The sequence below is a fragment of the Mustela lutreola genome, chromosome 17 (genome assembly GCF_030435805.1).
Source record: "Mustela lutreola isolate mMusLut2 chromosome 17, mMusLut2.pri, whole genome shotgun sequence".
NCBI classification, from domain to species: Eukaryota; Metazoa; Chordata; class Mammalia; order Carnivora; family Mustelidae; genus Mustela; species Mustela lutreola.
The window spans coordinates 49,084,582-49,098,658 of record NC_081306.1 but is presented as its reverse complement, the minus strand read 5'-3'; the positions used below and the strand labels follow the sequence as shown (position 1 = coordinate 49,098,658).

General features: G+C 41.9%; 2 protein-coding genes and 2 non-coding genes across 5 annotated transcripts in view; 3 read left to right on the top strand and 1 right to left on the bottom strand.

Moving 5' to 3' along the window:
* Window positions 1-4,027, bottom strand: part of PSPH (phosphoserine phosphatase) — a 42,123-nt gene extending 38,096 nt beyond the window's left edge. Inside the window, exons 1-2 of one of the 2 annotated variants that reach the window (XM_059154856.1) lie at window positions 3,135-3,422; window positions 2,566-2,712 (exon numbers count right to left, since the gene is read on the bottom strand). The gene's annotated coding sequence lies outside the window, so the exon portion shown is untranslated. Of the gene's footprint in view, window positions 1-2,565; window positions 2,713-3,134; window positions 3,423-3,920 lie in introns of those variants that run through there. The other variant, XM_059154857.1, reaches the window with a different exon arrangement.
* Window positions 3,556-13,864, top strand: CCT6A (chaperonin containing TCP1 subunit 6A). Its single transcript, XM_059154853.1, has 14 exons — window positions 3,556-3,793; window positions 4,231-4,294; window positions 5,727-5,861; window positions 6,602-6,775; window positions 7,435-7,538; window positions 8,159-8,269; window positions 8,558-8,717; window positions 8,802-8,884; window positions 9,787-9,883; window positions 10,220-10,367; window positions 10,768-10,901; window positions 11,603-11,705; window positions 12,625-12,697; window positions 12,969-13,864. Exons 1-14 carry the CDS (start codon window positions 3,657-3,659, stop codon window positions 13,039-13,041), a joined length of 1,596 nt encoding a protein of 531 aa, XP_059010836.1. The 5' UTR covers window positions 3,556-3,656; the 3' UTR covers window positions 13,042-13,864.
* On the top strand, window positions 6,368-6,501 carry LOC131820230 (small nucleolar RNA SNORA22). The gene has a single exon (XR_009349544.1). It is a non-coding gene; the product is annotated as a small nucleolar RNA SNORA22 (small nucleolar RNA).
* LOC131820229 (small nucleolar RNA SNORA15) lies at window positions 10,411-10,550 on the top strand. Its single transcript, XR_009349543.1, has one exon. It is a non-coding gene; the product is annotated as a small nucleolar RNA SNORA15 (small nucleolar RNA).
* Window positions 13,865-14,077: the final 213 nt, after the last annotated feature.

Sequence of the window (14,077 nt, the reverse complement as noted above, 5' to 3'; positions counted from 1 at the left end):
AATCACCTATGAAACTGGCTTAATACCTGACCTATTAAATGGCAAAGGATTCATATTAGTGAATGAAACACTACATGTGAAGTCCCATAAGAATTATATAGCTTAAAAAAAAAAAAAAAATTAGGGACGCCTGGGTGGCTCAGTTGGTTAAGCAGCTGCCTTCGGCTCAGGTCATGATCCCAGCATCCTGGGATCGAGTCCCGCATCGGGCTCCTTGCTCCGCAGGGAGCCTGCTTCTCCCTCTGACTCTGCCTGCCACTCTGCCTGTGCTCGCTCTTGCTCTCTCTCTCTCTCTCTCTCTGACAAATAAATAAATAAAATCTTAAAAAAAAAAATGTGTTAAAAAAAAAATTATATAGCGTAATTATACCGTATGAATGCAAAAGTGGCAATTACTTCACACCTTCCATGTCAGGCACAACACAAAGCATGTTACTTACAAACGTAATTTCATTTAATTTTTTTTAAGATGTCACTTTATAGATTAGGAAATAGAGTAAAAAAAAAAAAAATTAAATAACTTGTCCAAGGTCACTAATGGTACATATTTTTTTTTTTTTAAAGATTTTATTAATTTATTTGACAGAGAGAAAGATCACAAGTAGGCGGAGAGTCAGGCAGAGAGAGAGGAGGAAGCAGGCTCCCGCTGAGCAAAGAGCCCGATGCGGGGCTCGATCCCAGGACACTGAGATCATGACCTGAGCCGAAGGCAGCGGCTTAATCCACTGAGCCACCCAGGCGCCCCACTAATGGTACATATTGTTAAGCTAGAATTCTTTTTTTTTTTTGCCAAACTAGAATTCAAACTCAAATTGTTTGACTCTAGGATTCTATTATCACCACCTTGCCTCATTAGAGTTCATTCCTCAAAATTTTATTCTTTACTGAATCCCTTTCAAATCAAATGGCTAAATATCTCCTGTCACCACAACAGCTTCAATTATAATTGAAATGGAGCTGCTCCCACAACATGACCCTTTCTGTGAAATTCTCCCAAGACAATCTAGTGTTTTCTACTCTACACATATATTAGCATACAGGCAACACTCCCTTGCTACATTCTTTTGCATGGTATAATGAAAACAATTAATTTGCTTCAAAGTGTGGCAGTGGAGACTGCTATATGCAAGCAGACTGCCTCTACAGGGATCATGTGGATCTGTTTTGCTGAGACTGTCTGGTGTCATGTTAGTGGAGCTGCCTAATAAAAATTCCATTCAGGGGGTGCCTGGGTGGCGCAGTGGGTTAAGCCTCTGCCTTGGGCACAGGTCATGATCTCAAGGTCCTGGGATCAAGTCCTGCATCCGGCTCTGTGCTCAGCAGGGAGCCTGTTTCCCCTTCTCTCTCCACCTGCCTCTCTGTCTACTTGTGATGTCTCTCAAATAAATAAATAAAATATTTAAAAAAAAAAAAAATTCCAGGGGCACGGGGGTGGTTCAGTGGGTTAAAGCCCCTGCCTTCAAGTTCAGGTCATGATCCCAGGTTCCTGGGATCAAGCCCCGCATTGGGCTCTGTGCTCAACAGGGAGCCTGCTTCCTCCTCTCTCTGCCTGCTTCTCTGCCTCGTTGTGATCTTTGCCTGTCAAATAAATAAATAAAATCTTAAAAAAAAAAAAAAATTCCATTCAGGGGCACCTGGGTGGCTCAGTCATTAAGTGTCTGTGTTTGGCTCAGGTCATGACCCCAGGGTTCTGGGATCGAACCCCATTATCCGGCTCCTGGCTTGGCAGGAAGCCTGTTTCTCCCTCTCCAACTCCCTCCGGCTGTGTTCCCTCTCTCACTGTGTCTCTCTCTGTCAAATAATAAATAAGATCCTTAAAAATAAAAAATAAAATTCCATTTATTGTGCATTTCTTGCATCAATTGTTTTTTTTTTAAATTGTATTAAAATATTATTGGTCTTAGGCGCCTGGGTGGCTCAGTGGGTTAAGCCTCTGCCTTCTACTCAGGTCATGATCTCAGGATCCTGGGATCCAGCCCCACATCAGGCTCTCTGCTCCGCAAGGGGCCTGCTTCCTCCTCTCTCTGCCTGCCTCTCTGCCTACTTGTCATCTCTGTCAAATAAATAAATAAAATCTTTTAAAAAAATTGGTCTCAATTACTAAGTTTTTGGTGCCCCTTTAAATTTTGTACCTCAGGAGATCCACTCCCCCTTTCCCTACCTGCAAGCACATGCCTGGAAACCGCACAACCTTCATCTCCGCTCCCGTCTCCCCGCTCGTCTGTAACAGTCAATACATCTGCACACATATAAGGTGCTGACACAGTAAGTAACGCTGTGACTCAAACGTGTGCGTGTGCTTTTCCGATTCTCAAGCATAAAGCCACCTCAGAGTATTACACACCAGGGTATTCACGGCAGCTGAAGAGCAAAAGACCGGAAACAACCTAGGTGTCACCCAGCGAATGACCGGTTAATCCCGTCACTCTCACAGAAAATACCAGCAGCCGTTAACGGGAAGGAGGCGTCCCTGCTCCTACTGATGTGCAAAATCGCCGAGATGGAGTGTAACACACCCAACGTGCGCGTTATAAACCGGCGTCCGTGTGGAGGAAATGCTCGTACCTCTGCTGGCTTATTTACAAACTCAGCATCCGAAGTTCGGGGTATCTGAGGGTGACGCCGTTGTCTGAAGGAAGCTGAAGGAAAGGCAAGCAGCCTACTTTTCACCGCACCCTTCGGCACTTTGACTTCTAACATTTTCCTCATTACCTGCAAGAATGAGGCCAAACGTCACCTCGCAGACCGAATACGGGCGCTGAGGACTGGGAAGCAGAGAGGAACCGCACGCAGCCCTCGGAATTGGTCATAAAAGGGAGTCAGTCCTCTCCGAGAACCGGATCCCGACTCACTCCACCATCGAAAACCTGCCTCGAGGGCGCCTGCGTGGCTCAGTCAGGTAAGCGTCTGCCTTCCCCTCGGGTCGTGACTCCAGGGTGCTGAGATCGAGTCCTCCATGGCGCTCTCCGACAAATGAATAAAGAAAAACCCGCCTAGAGAGCAGCGCGTCGGGGGGGGGGGGGGGCGCTCGCCCGGCTTCTCCTCAGCCCACAGCTTGCTAACAAGGCACCGCGCACCCGCCCTCTTTCTCTTCCAACCCCCGAGCACTGGGCGAGAGACACTATCAGACGCACCGCCGTGTCCCCACGGCACCGAGACCCCCTCCAAGCACGCAGCAGTCAAGAGAACGCTGTTGACAGGACGCCGAGCGAACCGCGCGAGTCGGGGGAGGGGGGAAGTCCACCCTACATCTGCGGCCGGAGACCTCCGCGAGAGCCGCCCGTTCCGCAGTCCCGCTGGGTCACGCTTGGCCCACAGGCCCCGCCTCCGTCCCCAGGTCCCGGGTCCGAAAAGCCGGGTCCCGGCCGCCGCCGACACCGACCGCCCGGAACCTTTACTGCCCCATAATAGAGCCCTCCTACGCGCAATGGCTGCCGGGCGGCCGCGAGGGGCGGGACCGTCGCTGCCACCACCCAGTGAGCGGCGCTAGTCGACCCGCGGCCCAATGGTAGCGCCGCACGGGAGCGCCGGGGGCGGGGCGGGCGCGCCCGACTTTTCCAGAAGCCTCCGGGAGCGCGCGCCTCCTGGCCACGCTGCGCCGGCGTTGGGCACTCGGCGCGCCGCCAGGTCTCTTCCTCTTCCTGAGCTGGTTAGCCATGGCGGCCGTGAAGACTCTGAACCCCAAGGCCGAGGTAGCTCGAGCCCAGGCGGCGCTGGCGGTGAACATCAGCGCGGCCCGGGGCCTGCAGGACGTGCTGAGGACCAACTTGGGGCCTAAAGGCACCATGAAGATGTAAGGCGGGGCCGGCGGGGCGGGGGCCGGGCGGGCACCCAGCGCCATCGCGGGCCTGGCGCAGGGGGCCCGGGCCTCGAGCCGGGCGCCCCCGGGCTTCACCGCTCGCAGCTGCGGCCCTGCTTACCCGCAGACTCCCGGGTCGCTCCTGTTTCCTGCCCCGGCCGTTTCCTCTTGTAATGGATGCCGTTTCTGCGGAGAACAAAGCTGCCCGCGTGCGCGACTCGCTCCGCGCCCGGGGACCCCGGCGACCCTGAGGGGGGCAGGCTGTTTCTCCGAAGGGAGGGCGTGGGCACTGCACCATTCCTGTGACGGGCGGCGAGAACTGGCCGCGTGGCCCCGCTGCCTAGGATCAGGGTAAAGCCCGATTGCAGTGGGACTCTTCAGTTAGGTCCCCGTTGAAAAAGTCACACTGGTTCTTTTGTGCCTTCGAACAGGCTGGTTTCGGGAGCTGGAGACATCAAGCTCACTAAAGACGGCAATGTACTGCTTCATGAAATGGTGAGAGGCTGCTCTACCAGGTCCAAAATGTCCGGGTTTCCCGCGTTGCGTGTGATTTGCAGGAAGGTTTTTAATGTTATTTTCAACAGAGGGCACGTTGGTCAGCTCTCAGCAGGTCTTTCAGACAGTGGAGGAAGTGCGGTAAGAGCACTGACCGTACAGTGCCGGGAGGGATCCTGCAGTGAGTGAGTGAGTGAGTCCCTGTTCTCGCCATGTAAGTCTGTGGTTAAAGGGTTGTAGTTATTAAGATTAACTGTTAAAATCTGAAAAACTAAGTGATTGACAGGTGCAAAATGGTTATACTTTTTCGCCTTTTAAAATATTCATTTCTGTCTTTTAACATCTCTCTCCACCTCCAGACTCAAAGGGAGATAAAACTCTGTTTTTAGTTGGCTAAGTGGTGACCTGCACTAACAGACAATACTTAGAGTCATAGGTTGTCAAAAAGGCTTTATCTGTGTGGCTTCTTTTATTTGAGTTCTTAAATTGTGTAATACAATATAAATTGAGAGACGGGTGCTTGGGTGGCTCAGTGGGTTAAGCCTCTGCCTTTCGCTCAGGTCATGATCCTCAAGGCCCTGGGATCAATCCCTGAGCCCCACATTGGGCTCTCTGCTCATTGGGGAGCCTGCTCCCCACTCTGCCTGCTTCTCTGCCTATGATTTCTCTCTCTTGGTCAAATAAATAGAATTAAAAAAAAAATATATATATATATATAATGAAGAAGCACATGAAACCAGTGAGAAGTATATAGTATTACTCATGTAATATTCTTGTCCCCCCCCCCCAAAATTAACATCACATTTAGTTGAGATAGTTTGCAAGATATCTGGCCTAGATTCTTAAAACTGTCAGTGTCCCCAAAGAGAAAAGGCTGGAAACTGTTCTAGATTACAGAGAATAAGGAGACTTAAAAACCAAAAGCAGTTCAGGAACACTTTTTGTATCCTTTGCAATTTTAAGAATCCGTGGGTGATATTGGAGACTTAGTGAATGTCCTGTTCTTACAGAACCTTTCAAGATTTAGCATTCACTGATGATTTTTGTAATTTTTTGTTCAATTCCAAGTAATACTGGAGACTGAGATTTAATTTTAGAAGGAACCTGGTTTACTCTCAAGAGTTCTAAAGAAGCTTGCATGGATTTGAAATTATTTCTTACTGTTAACTCTGCATTCTTCAGTAAAACTTACTAGGCCTCAGATTTTCTCATCAGTAAAGCAGAGATGATCTCAAATCTATATGTGAAAATGTTTGAGTTACCATAAATTAATGTGGGAAATAGTTAATGGTGAGTTTTAAGTCAGCGTGGTTTGTAGCTGAACACTTGGGCAATTTTATACAAATAAATACACGTATGGAGACCTTTCATACATCTTATGGTATATGTGGACTATTTCCGTTCAAGTATTTTTTTTCTTTTTTACTTTCAGCAAATTCAGCACCCGACAGCCTCCTTAATAGCCAAAGTAGCAACAGCCCAAGATGACATAACTGGTGATGGTACCACTTCCAATGTCCTAATCATTGGCGAGCTACTGAAGCAGGCGGATCTCTACATTTCTGAAGTATACATGATTCTTGTTTCTGTAGTAGTTTATATGTAGGAAATTTGTATAAATTGAGTTGTTAATAATAGCTGTGGCCATGTAGTAGAATGTAAAGAGCAGGGGCTTAATCTGGGAACTAGAACCTATATCCTGGTCTTCATACAATCTTGGACAGATTAAGGAAACTTCCTTGGCCTGAAAGCTTTTTAAATCAAGTTGCATTTATATAAATCTATAAGAGAGTGATAGTTGAGATCTCAAAACAGGATATTCAGGACTAGGCGTATTTATTTAAAGGACAAAGCCAACTAAAACATAAAGAATTACAAAATGTTTTTAACCCTGAGTTAGTCTGAGGGTTAAAGCAAACCTTAATAGTAATCCAATGCCAAGAAATTCTTGGGAAGAGAGAAAAAGCAGACCCCTAGTCTCCCTGTTTGTTTTTGTTAGCAAATGATGTGAACCGAAAAGGTAAATGGTCTTCTTGAGTATGGTTGTAAGTTTTGGCTGTTATTCCTTGTGGTGTGCACAGTGAACACCCAAGTGTGCTTTATAGTTCCCTTGGCTTTGAGTCTGTGCTAGAGCAATGTCTGTTCTTTCCCTCTGCATTGAAAGGACTATTTATCCTTTTAAATGTATTCAGAAAGTCAGCACATTGTAATAAAGCATGTGAATGATCCAGAATATCCCTTTAAAATATTTTACCATCTAGTTGAAGAACTCCACTTAGCGGTGGTTATATAATTGTATATTTATAGGGTCTTCATCCCAGAATAATAACAGAAGGATTTGAAGCTGCAAAGGTAAAGGCACTTCAGTTTTTGGAACAAGTCAAAGTAAGCAAAGAAATGGACAGGGAAACACTTATAGATGTGGCCAAAACATCTCTGCGTACTAAAGTGCATGCTGAACTTGCTGATGTCTTAACAGAGGTATGTTAAATGTATGTGTCCAGTGTGCACATCTATACTGAAAACCCCTGGCATACTTTCTAGTTGAAATTACAAAGTGCTACCTAAAAACTCACAATGTCATACCATGTGAAATAAGTATATTTCTCTTTTTGTGGCATTGAGAGTTGATGTGTGTGAAATGAGAAAAACAGCAGTATACCTGACCGGGTTATAAAGATGTAATCAGAGTTTTCATCAAAGGTGTATAAAATTGAGATTTTATTGTGCAAAAACTTCCTATCCCCAATATTTTTAATAGAATAGTAGGAATGTCAGTTATGTAATTGTAAATTGAGATGTTGAAATTTAAGTGACTTCAATCCTTTATAACTAATGTATTCTGTTACTGACTAGAAAAAAAGCATAGATTGCTCAGTGGGTTAAGCCTCTGCCTTCGGCTCAGGTCATGATCCCAGGGTCCTGGGATCGAGCCCCGCATCGGGCTTTCTGCTCTGCAGGGAGCCTGCTTCCTCCTCTCTCTGCCTGCCTCTCTGCCTACTTGTGATCTCTGTCTGTCAAATAAATAAATAAAATCTTAAAAAAAAAAAAAACATAGATTGATTCAGAGATTTTGAAGAAATGTAAATATCTGGACCTCTGCAAATCAAATTCATTTAATGGTTATGCTCTTATTGTAGGCTGTGGTGGACTCCATTTTGGCCATTAAAAAACAAGATGAACCTATCGACCTCTTCATGGTTGAGATCATGGAGATGAAACATAAATCTGAAACTGATACAAGGTAGGTGATAGAAAGCAATGAAATACTTACAAAGTGTGTTTTTAAATTTACAGGCACCTTATACGTATGTTCATATCATTTGGCTGATTTCTTTTTCTTCGAGTTTATGTGTATTGCCTAGATAAGTTACTTTTTAGTGTAATTTAGTATTTAGTTTGCTCAATTTTGTTCTTGAAATGATGTATTTATAGTTGGAATTATTCTGAAAAGTGAGCTGTGTCAGTGATTTATTAAACTGTAGGTTACAAAGCATAACAGGAGACTTTCAGGGAATTTAGAATATGTATTACATTTCAGAAGCCTAATACGGAAATGATTTTTAAAAGGAGGTTATCACAATTTGAGAGCCTGCCAGTTGCTACTGTTTCTCTGCAGAATTTTCTGTACAAGATAAGTGTTGTTACTTTTGTTTGAATGGCTTGTTTTTGTACTATGTTCTGGGTATTGCTTTTTCATAATTGAACCTGCCTAGATTTAACCCAAAAGCCTTTTTCAAAAACTCAAGAAATATAATGTGAAAATTACCAATACAGTCTCAATTCAGTATTTGAATTTCATTAGTATAGGTTATATATCATCTGGAACTAAATAACAGTACAAATTATTATGTGTTTCAACAGCTTAATCAGAGGTCTTGTTTTGGACCATGGGGCACGGCATCCTGATATGAAAAAAAGAGTAGAAGATGCATACATCCTCACATGCAATGTGTCATTAGAATATGAAAAAACGTGAGTTTACAGCCCCTTAACAAATGGAATAGAAAGGTGGAGGAGCTGGGTATTTTGGGCAAGTCACTTGTGAGATTTAAGTTTCCCCACTGTGAGGGCAGTAATGCTTCAGTTGGGTTCAGGTGAATTCTGGAAAACAACCTCTGAAAATATACCAGGGGCAGGATTGGAGCTCAGTGGCTATTTGTTAAATCTCAAGACCAATCCTGTTTCTGAGGCTGCTGGTTTATCTTTTCAAAAAATAAACATTCTTCCCCCACCCCCTTTCCGTAACTTTTTCTTAAACAGAGAAGTGAATTCTGGCTTTTTTTACAAGAGTGCGGAAGAGAGAGAGAAGCTTGTAAAGGCTGAAAGAAAATTCATTGAAGATAGAGTTAAAAAAATAATAGAATTGAAAAAGAAAGTTTGTGGTGATTCAGATAAAGGATTCGTTGTTATTAATCAAAAGGTGAGAATGAAATGAGTCTGTATTGTCCATTTTGCTGTTTTTTAAAGTGCCTTTTGTTTTAACTAACTGTTATTTTTGTTATAGGGAATTGACCCATTTTCCTTAGATGCTCTTGCAAAAGAAGGTATAGTAGCTCTGCGTAGAGCTAAAAGGAGAAATATGGAAAGGTATGCATAGCGTATTACCTTAGTATTGTAAATTTTACTTACTTTGCAAATTAAGTGGGATTACTTCTTTTTTCTGTTCTTACTATTGTGTTTTTCCTTTTTTACTCTGAATAAAATACACAATACAAAATTTACCATTTTACTCATTTTTTTCCAACATACAATCTAGTGGCATTAAGTTACATACACATTATTGTGCAACCATTCTCATCATCCACCTCCAGAACTTTTTCATCTTCCCAAACTGAAACTCTACTCATTAAATAACTTTGTTTCTTTCCCCTGCCCCTGCAAATACTACTATTCTACTTTGTCTCTGTGAATTTGGTATCTTATATTAAGACATCATGCAATAATTGCCCTCTGTGTCTGGCTTATTTCACTTAGCATGGTGTTTCCCAAGTTCACCATGTTGTAGTGGGTTAGAATGCTGTTCCTTGTTAAGGACAAATGATAGTCCGTTGTATGGATATATCACCTTTTGTTTAATGCATTTATCAGTGGACGCTTCAGTTTCTTCCTTTAGGCTATTGTGAATAACGCTTTTCTGAACATTGTTGTATGCTTTCGTTTTTTACCTTAAGAGAGTATGTCAAGAGAGTATCAAGGGGTTTCAGAGAATGACTTTTTCCCCAGACCTCACCACAATGAAGAGCTCTTGTTCATCTTGAGATTTCTTATCAGAGGAGTATTTGCTGACTTTCAAAGAGTGGATTAAATGTGAAGTTAGGAAAAAAGACTAGTTTAGCTGGTTGGTGGTGAATGGGAACATTTAAGTTAAAATAACATTTTAGGATTTTAGTATGTAATTCTGAAAGATTGCTTCCTAAAAATTATTAATAATCTCTTTAGACATAACAGAGCCGCTTACACATCTTCCTTAACACATTTCACTGTTTCAGGCTGACTCTTGCTTGTGGTGGAGTGGCTCTAAATTCCTTTGATGACCTAAGTCCTGATTGTTTGGGACATGCAGGACTTGTCTATGAATACACATTGGTAAGTGTATTTTCTTTCCAAAGATAATTTAATAAATACTGATTTTTGGTTCATGAATTCTTTGGTAGTAAAAATTCATTCACACTTAGGATCAGGTTTTTGCTTTGTGTACATACATTTTGAAGGTTATGTGTAGTAAATGATAAGCCACTGATGGGAAAAAACACATTTCTTTTATATGTGATTTTTTTTTTAAATGAAGTAATTTGCTGTAATATTATTGGTCTTTTGGTCCCTTATTAATATGCTACTTATTCTTCCATAAGCCCTGTAAGCTTTTCATTCTTTGTCCAAACATACCCTGTTTTTGAAAATAATTATCTCTTGTTCACATAGGGAGAAGAGAAGTTCACTTTTATTGAGAAATGTAACAATCCTCGCTCTGTCACATTATTGATCAAAGGACCAAATAAGCACACACTCACACAAATCAAAGATGCAATAAGAGATGGCTTGAGGGCTGTTAAAAATGCTCTTGATGATGGTAAGATCCTTACTGTATTTATGTTCTTTGGCTAATGTGAAAGGCATGGCTGAATACTGTGTTCTTTTTATCAGTAGTTTACACAGCCAGACACCATGCAAAAGTAAAGTCTTCCCTCTAAAATGCCTGTGATGGTATGCTAAGCTTTTTCATAGCATATCATATTTAAAAGTGGGTACATGTAAATGAGCTAATACTAAAAGCTTGCAGATACTAGTTAAACCGTTTTGCCATTTGATGTGTTGCTTATAGTGCTTTCAAATACAATATTAACATTGTGACTGTAACACATTCTTAGGAAATTAATGTTTTTTACATTGTGTTTTATGTATTAAAAATGATTCTACAGCTTTATTTTGGTAGTTGAGCATTTCTCTCCTTCCTCACCCACCCCCCATAGGCTGTGTAGTTCCAGGAGCAGGTGCAGTGGAAGTGGCAATGGCAGAAGCCTTGATTAAGTACAAGCCCAGTGTAAAAGGCAGGGCCCAGCTGGGAGTTCAAGCATTTGCTGATGCATTGCTCATTATTCCCAAGGTAGGACTACCTTAACAGTCAGTGTTCCTAACTATATCAAAATGAGTTAGCTGATGAAAGTTTTTGATAATGTGGGATCTTTTTCATAATGTAGATTTTGAGTAAACAGGTTTTATCAACTTTTTCATGAATGTAGCTAGAGTTTGGTATCTCTCATCAGTCAGATGTGTTTGGTTCCTCTGGAAGGGAATTGAATATCTGAAGTTTCAGATGCAGGAGAGAAACTGTTTTTAGAGGGTTTGGAGTGTAGGGGTTATATTCCCGAGTAAACGTTGCTTTTTATTTTTATTCTGTCATGTGCTCATTTGGGGGTATTGCTCATATCAGTGTGTTGCTGGGCTAAGTGGATTGAGTTAGTAACAAATGTCTGTTCTGTGAAGTGAATGTAAATACCGGTCTGTCTTCATTAAAGGTATGTTGTTTTTTTGTTTTTAAGATTTTTTTAATATATTTGACAGCACAAGTATTGGGAGCTGCAGAAAGAGGGAGAAGCAGGCTTCCCATTGAGTAGGGAACCCAGTGCAGGCTCTGATCCCAGGACCATGGCATCATGACTTGAGCTGAAGGCAGACGCTTAACTGACTGAGCTACCTAGGCTCCCCTTCGTTTGTTTTTCTTAATTGGAATTACAGTTCATTTATTGTTGATTGACTATCACTTCTTAGGTTCTGTCTTTAAAGGATTAAATTTGTTTGCTTTAGGTACTTGCTCAGAATTCTGGTTTTGACCTTCAGGAAACACTAGTTAAAGTTCAAGCAGAACATTCAGAATCAGGTCAACTTGTCGGTGTGGACCTGAACACAGGTAAGAGAACACAGCTATTTGTAGGGGGAGAGCTAGATTCAGGTGAGAGAAAGCCAGGAAGGATAAAAAATGGAGATAAACGAAAAATAAGTTTTAAAAAATGGAGATAAATGAATCTTGGTGTGATGCTTTGCAGTTTGACATCAGTGTTATTAGGGAACCCAGAGTTGTAAAAAATATAAAAATGGAATGACTAGATACAGTAAGTAATGGAATAAGGTAGACATTTGTGTAATTTCAAAGAGGATGGATTTTTGATGTTGCTGAGTAGTAGTAGGTGGTTCAGGTTAATATGGAAGGATTTCATGTTGGGCTGACTGTACTCAGTCTTTTGTCCATAACTTTAAAAAGAAAATACATTAGATGATGGTATTCGTGGATGAAAAAATGCTGAGGATAGCAAATAATGCTGGAAGATGGGACCAAGTCTTAATGAAATGATTTTAAAGTCCTAGTCTTAAATGCAATCACACAAAATAGACAAGTAGAAAGTGGAAGAGAGAGAACTGAGATGTCTACTCCCATGCAGTATGTGTAAGACCTATTGTTATCAATAACATCATTTACATTCAGGTTAATAGAAAAGGTTCCTGGGGTGAGGGAAATGATAACCCATTTTGGCCAGACTACAATTCAAATGCTTTTTACTTTAATAGGGACAAATGAGAACATGTCCCATAAAATAGAGATGATAAATCATTTGGTAACCAAATAGAGCATTACTATTACTAGAAGTCTTCTGAGTAGAGATCAACCAGTTAATCAGAGATGGTATATACAGGATTCATGGTTTGGAGCAACATTGGACTAATTGAGGAAGTCTAGATAATGATGAGCAAATGACAAAATACTCTGTTGTCTTAGCATTCTGATCTTGTAACCTCCTGTGTGGTTTTAAGAAGCCTGGATTTCTTTGCAGGTGAGCCAATGGTAGCAGCCGAAGTAGGCATATGGGATAACTATTGTGTAAAGAAGCAGCTGCTTCACTCCTGGTAAGTTTGAGAAAACCAAAACTAAGATAACCTTTAGGGACTCATCACACTCTTAATTTGGTGTTTTCTATTTAATTCCTTCGGGTTTTTGTTTTTTTGTTTGGTTTTGGTTTGCAGAAATGATCATCAACTGAAAGTATAGAAATTAAACTAGCCTCCCATGTTTTGGAGAGGAAAGGGAGAAACTTAATTGGATGTAATTTGCAGTTTGGAAATTGAGCTGAATTAGGGTTCATATCTCAAATTCATCTGAATTTTCCTCCCCTTTCAGCACTGTGATTGCCACCAACATTCTCCTGGTTGATGAGATCATGCGAGCTGGAATGTCTTCTCTAAAAGGTTGAATTTGAAGCTTCCTTCATGTCATCCGAATCATGAAGACTATAGAGTGATCCTAAGAATATAGCGACAATTTTGTCCAAGCTTCAAACAATTTTCAAAAGCATCTTCTTTTCCCATATGAAAAAAGAGAACACTGACACACCTAAATTCTGAAGTTCTGAAATTACAGTATTTTTTTAAATTGCACTGCAGTGTACACCCATCAAGCAGGCCGTTTTTACCCAATGAGAAGGATGTTTGCTTTAGCTAGAGTGATAACAAAGGTCCCATGTTAGTTAAGTATATGTTATCTACCTTGTTATTAAATGTAACTTGAAAAACAAATTGTAATGGTTTAGTAATTTCTTCTAATGGACGTATTCTCATTTATCCATTGTTACACTTGGAAGTTTTCGCTAATACAAATACTAAAGTAACTTACAATTTTGAAAGCGTCCCTTTTTAGTAAATTCCTGTGAGTGAAACTATTGGATCTTGAGACTTCTAGTGATTTCCAAGCAGCTGTGCTTAAATATGCTCCCCAGAAGAGCCGTCGTGAACAGAAGGACGGGGGAGCTGAGTGAGCCCAGGGTGTGACGTGGGGAAAAAAGGCCGGCCGTCTCACCACTGCTGCCTCCACTCCTTTCAGGCCGCGGCTGAGGGGTGGATTCTCCGCGGGTCATGTCTTCACACCCCCGAGCTTGTGCCCTTCCTCCCAGGGTTTTGGTATGGTCGGTGTATCTCTGCAGCCCCCGCCCCCAAAGTTGTGTGTTGTGAAGCTTTGTGTTTTGGGGGGCTTGGCAGCTGCCTAAGTACATGCATAATAAATGTTAAGTTGAAACCTTTTCTCTGATCTCCAATGCTATTCCAGCGCCCGACAAGAGTTAGAATATGAAAGGGAAGGAAATCAAAATGTTCTGTTCATAGGGTAATGAGGGACTTCTGGAAAGGCGGCGTCCCTCAGCGCTAAGCTTGACGACACCGCTCTTACCTGGCTCCACACGTGTTCAGTCAGGACCCAGCCGTAGCCCCGGAAGAAGTAAACCTTAACGCCAAAAA

Bases quoted from the DNA above. Each gene is read 5' to 3' on its own strand.
- CCT6A (XM_059154853.1), top strand. From the start codon at position 3,657: ATGGCGGCCGTGAAGACTCTGAACCCCAAGGCCGAGGTAGCTCGAGCC. The intron at 8,270-8,557 runs GTGAGTTTACAG...TTTCTTAAACAG, and splicing joins TCATTAGAATATGAAAAAAC to AGAAGTGAATTCTGGCTTTT. The intron at 9,884-10,219 runs GTAAGTGTATTT...TTGTTCACATAG, and splicing joins TTGTCTATGAATACACATTG to GGAGAAGAGAAGTTCACTTT.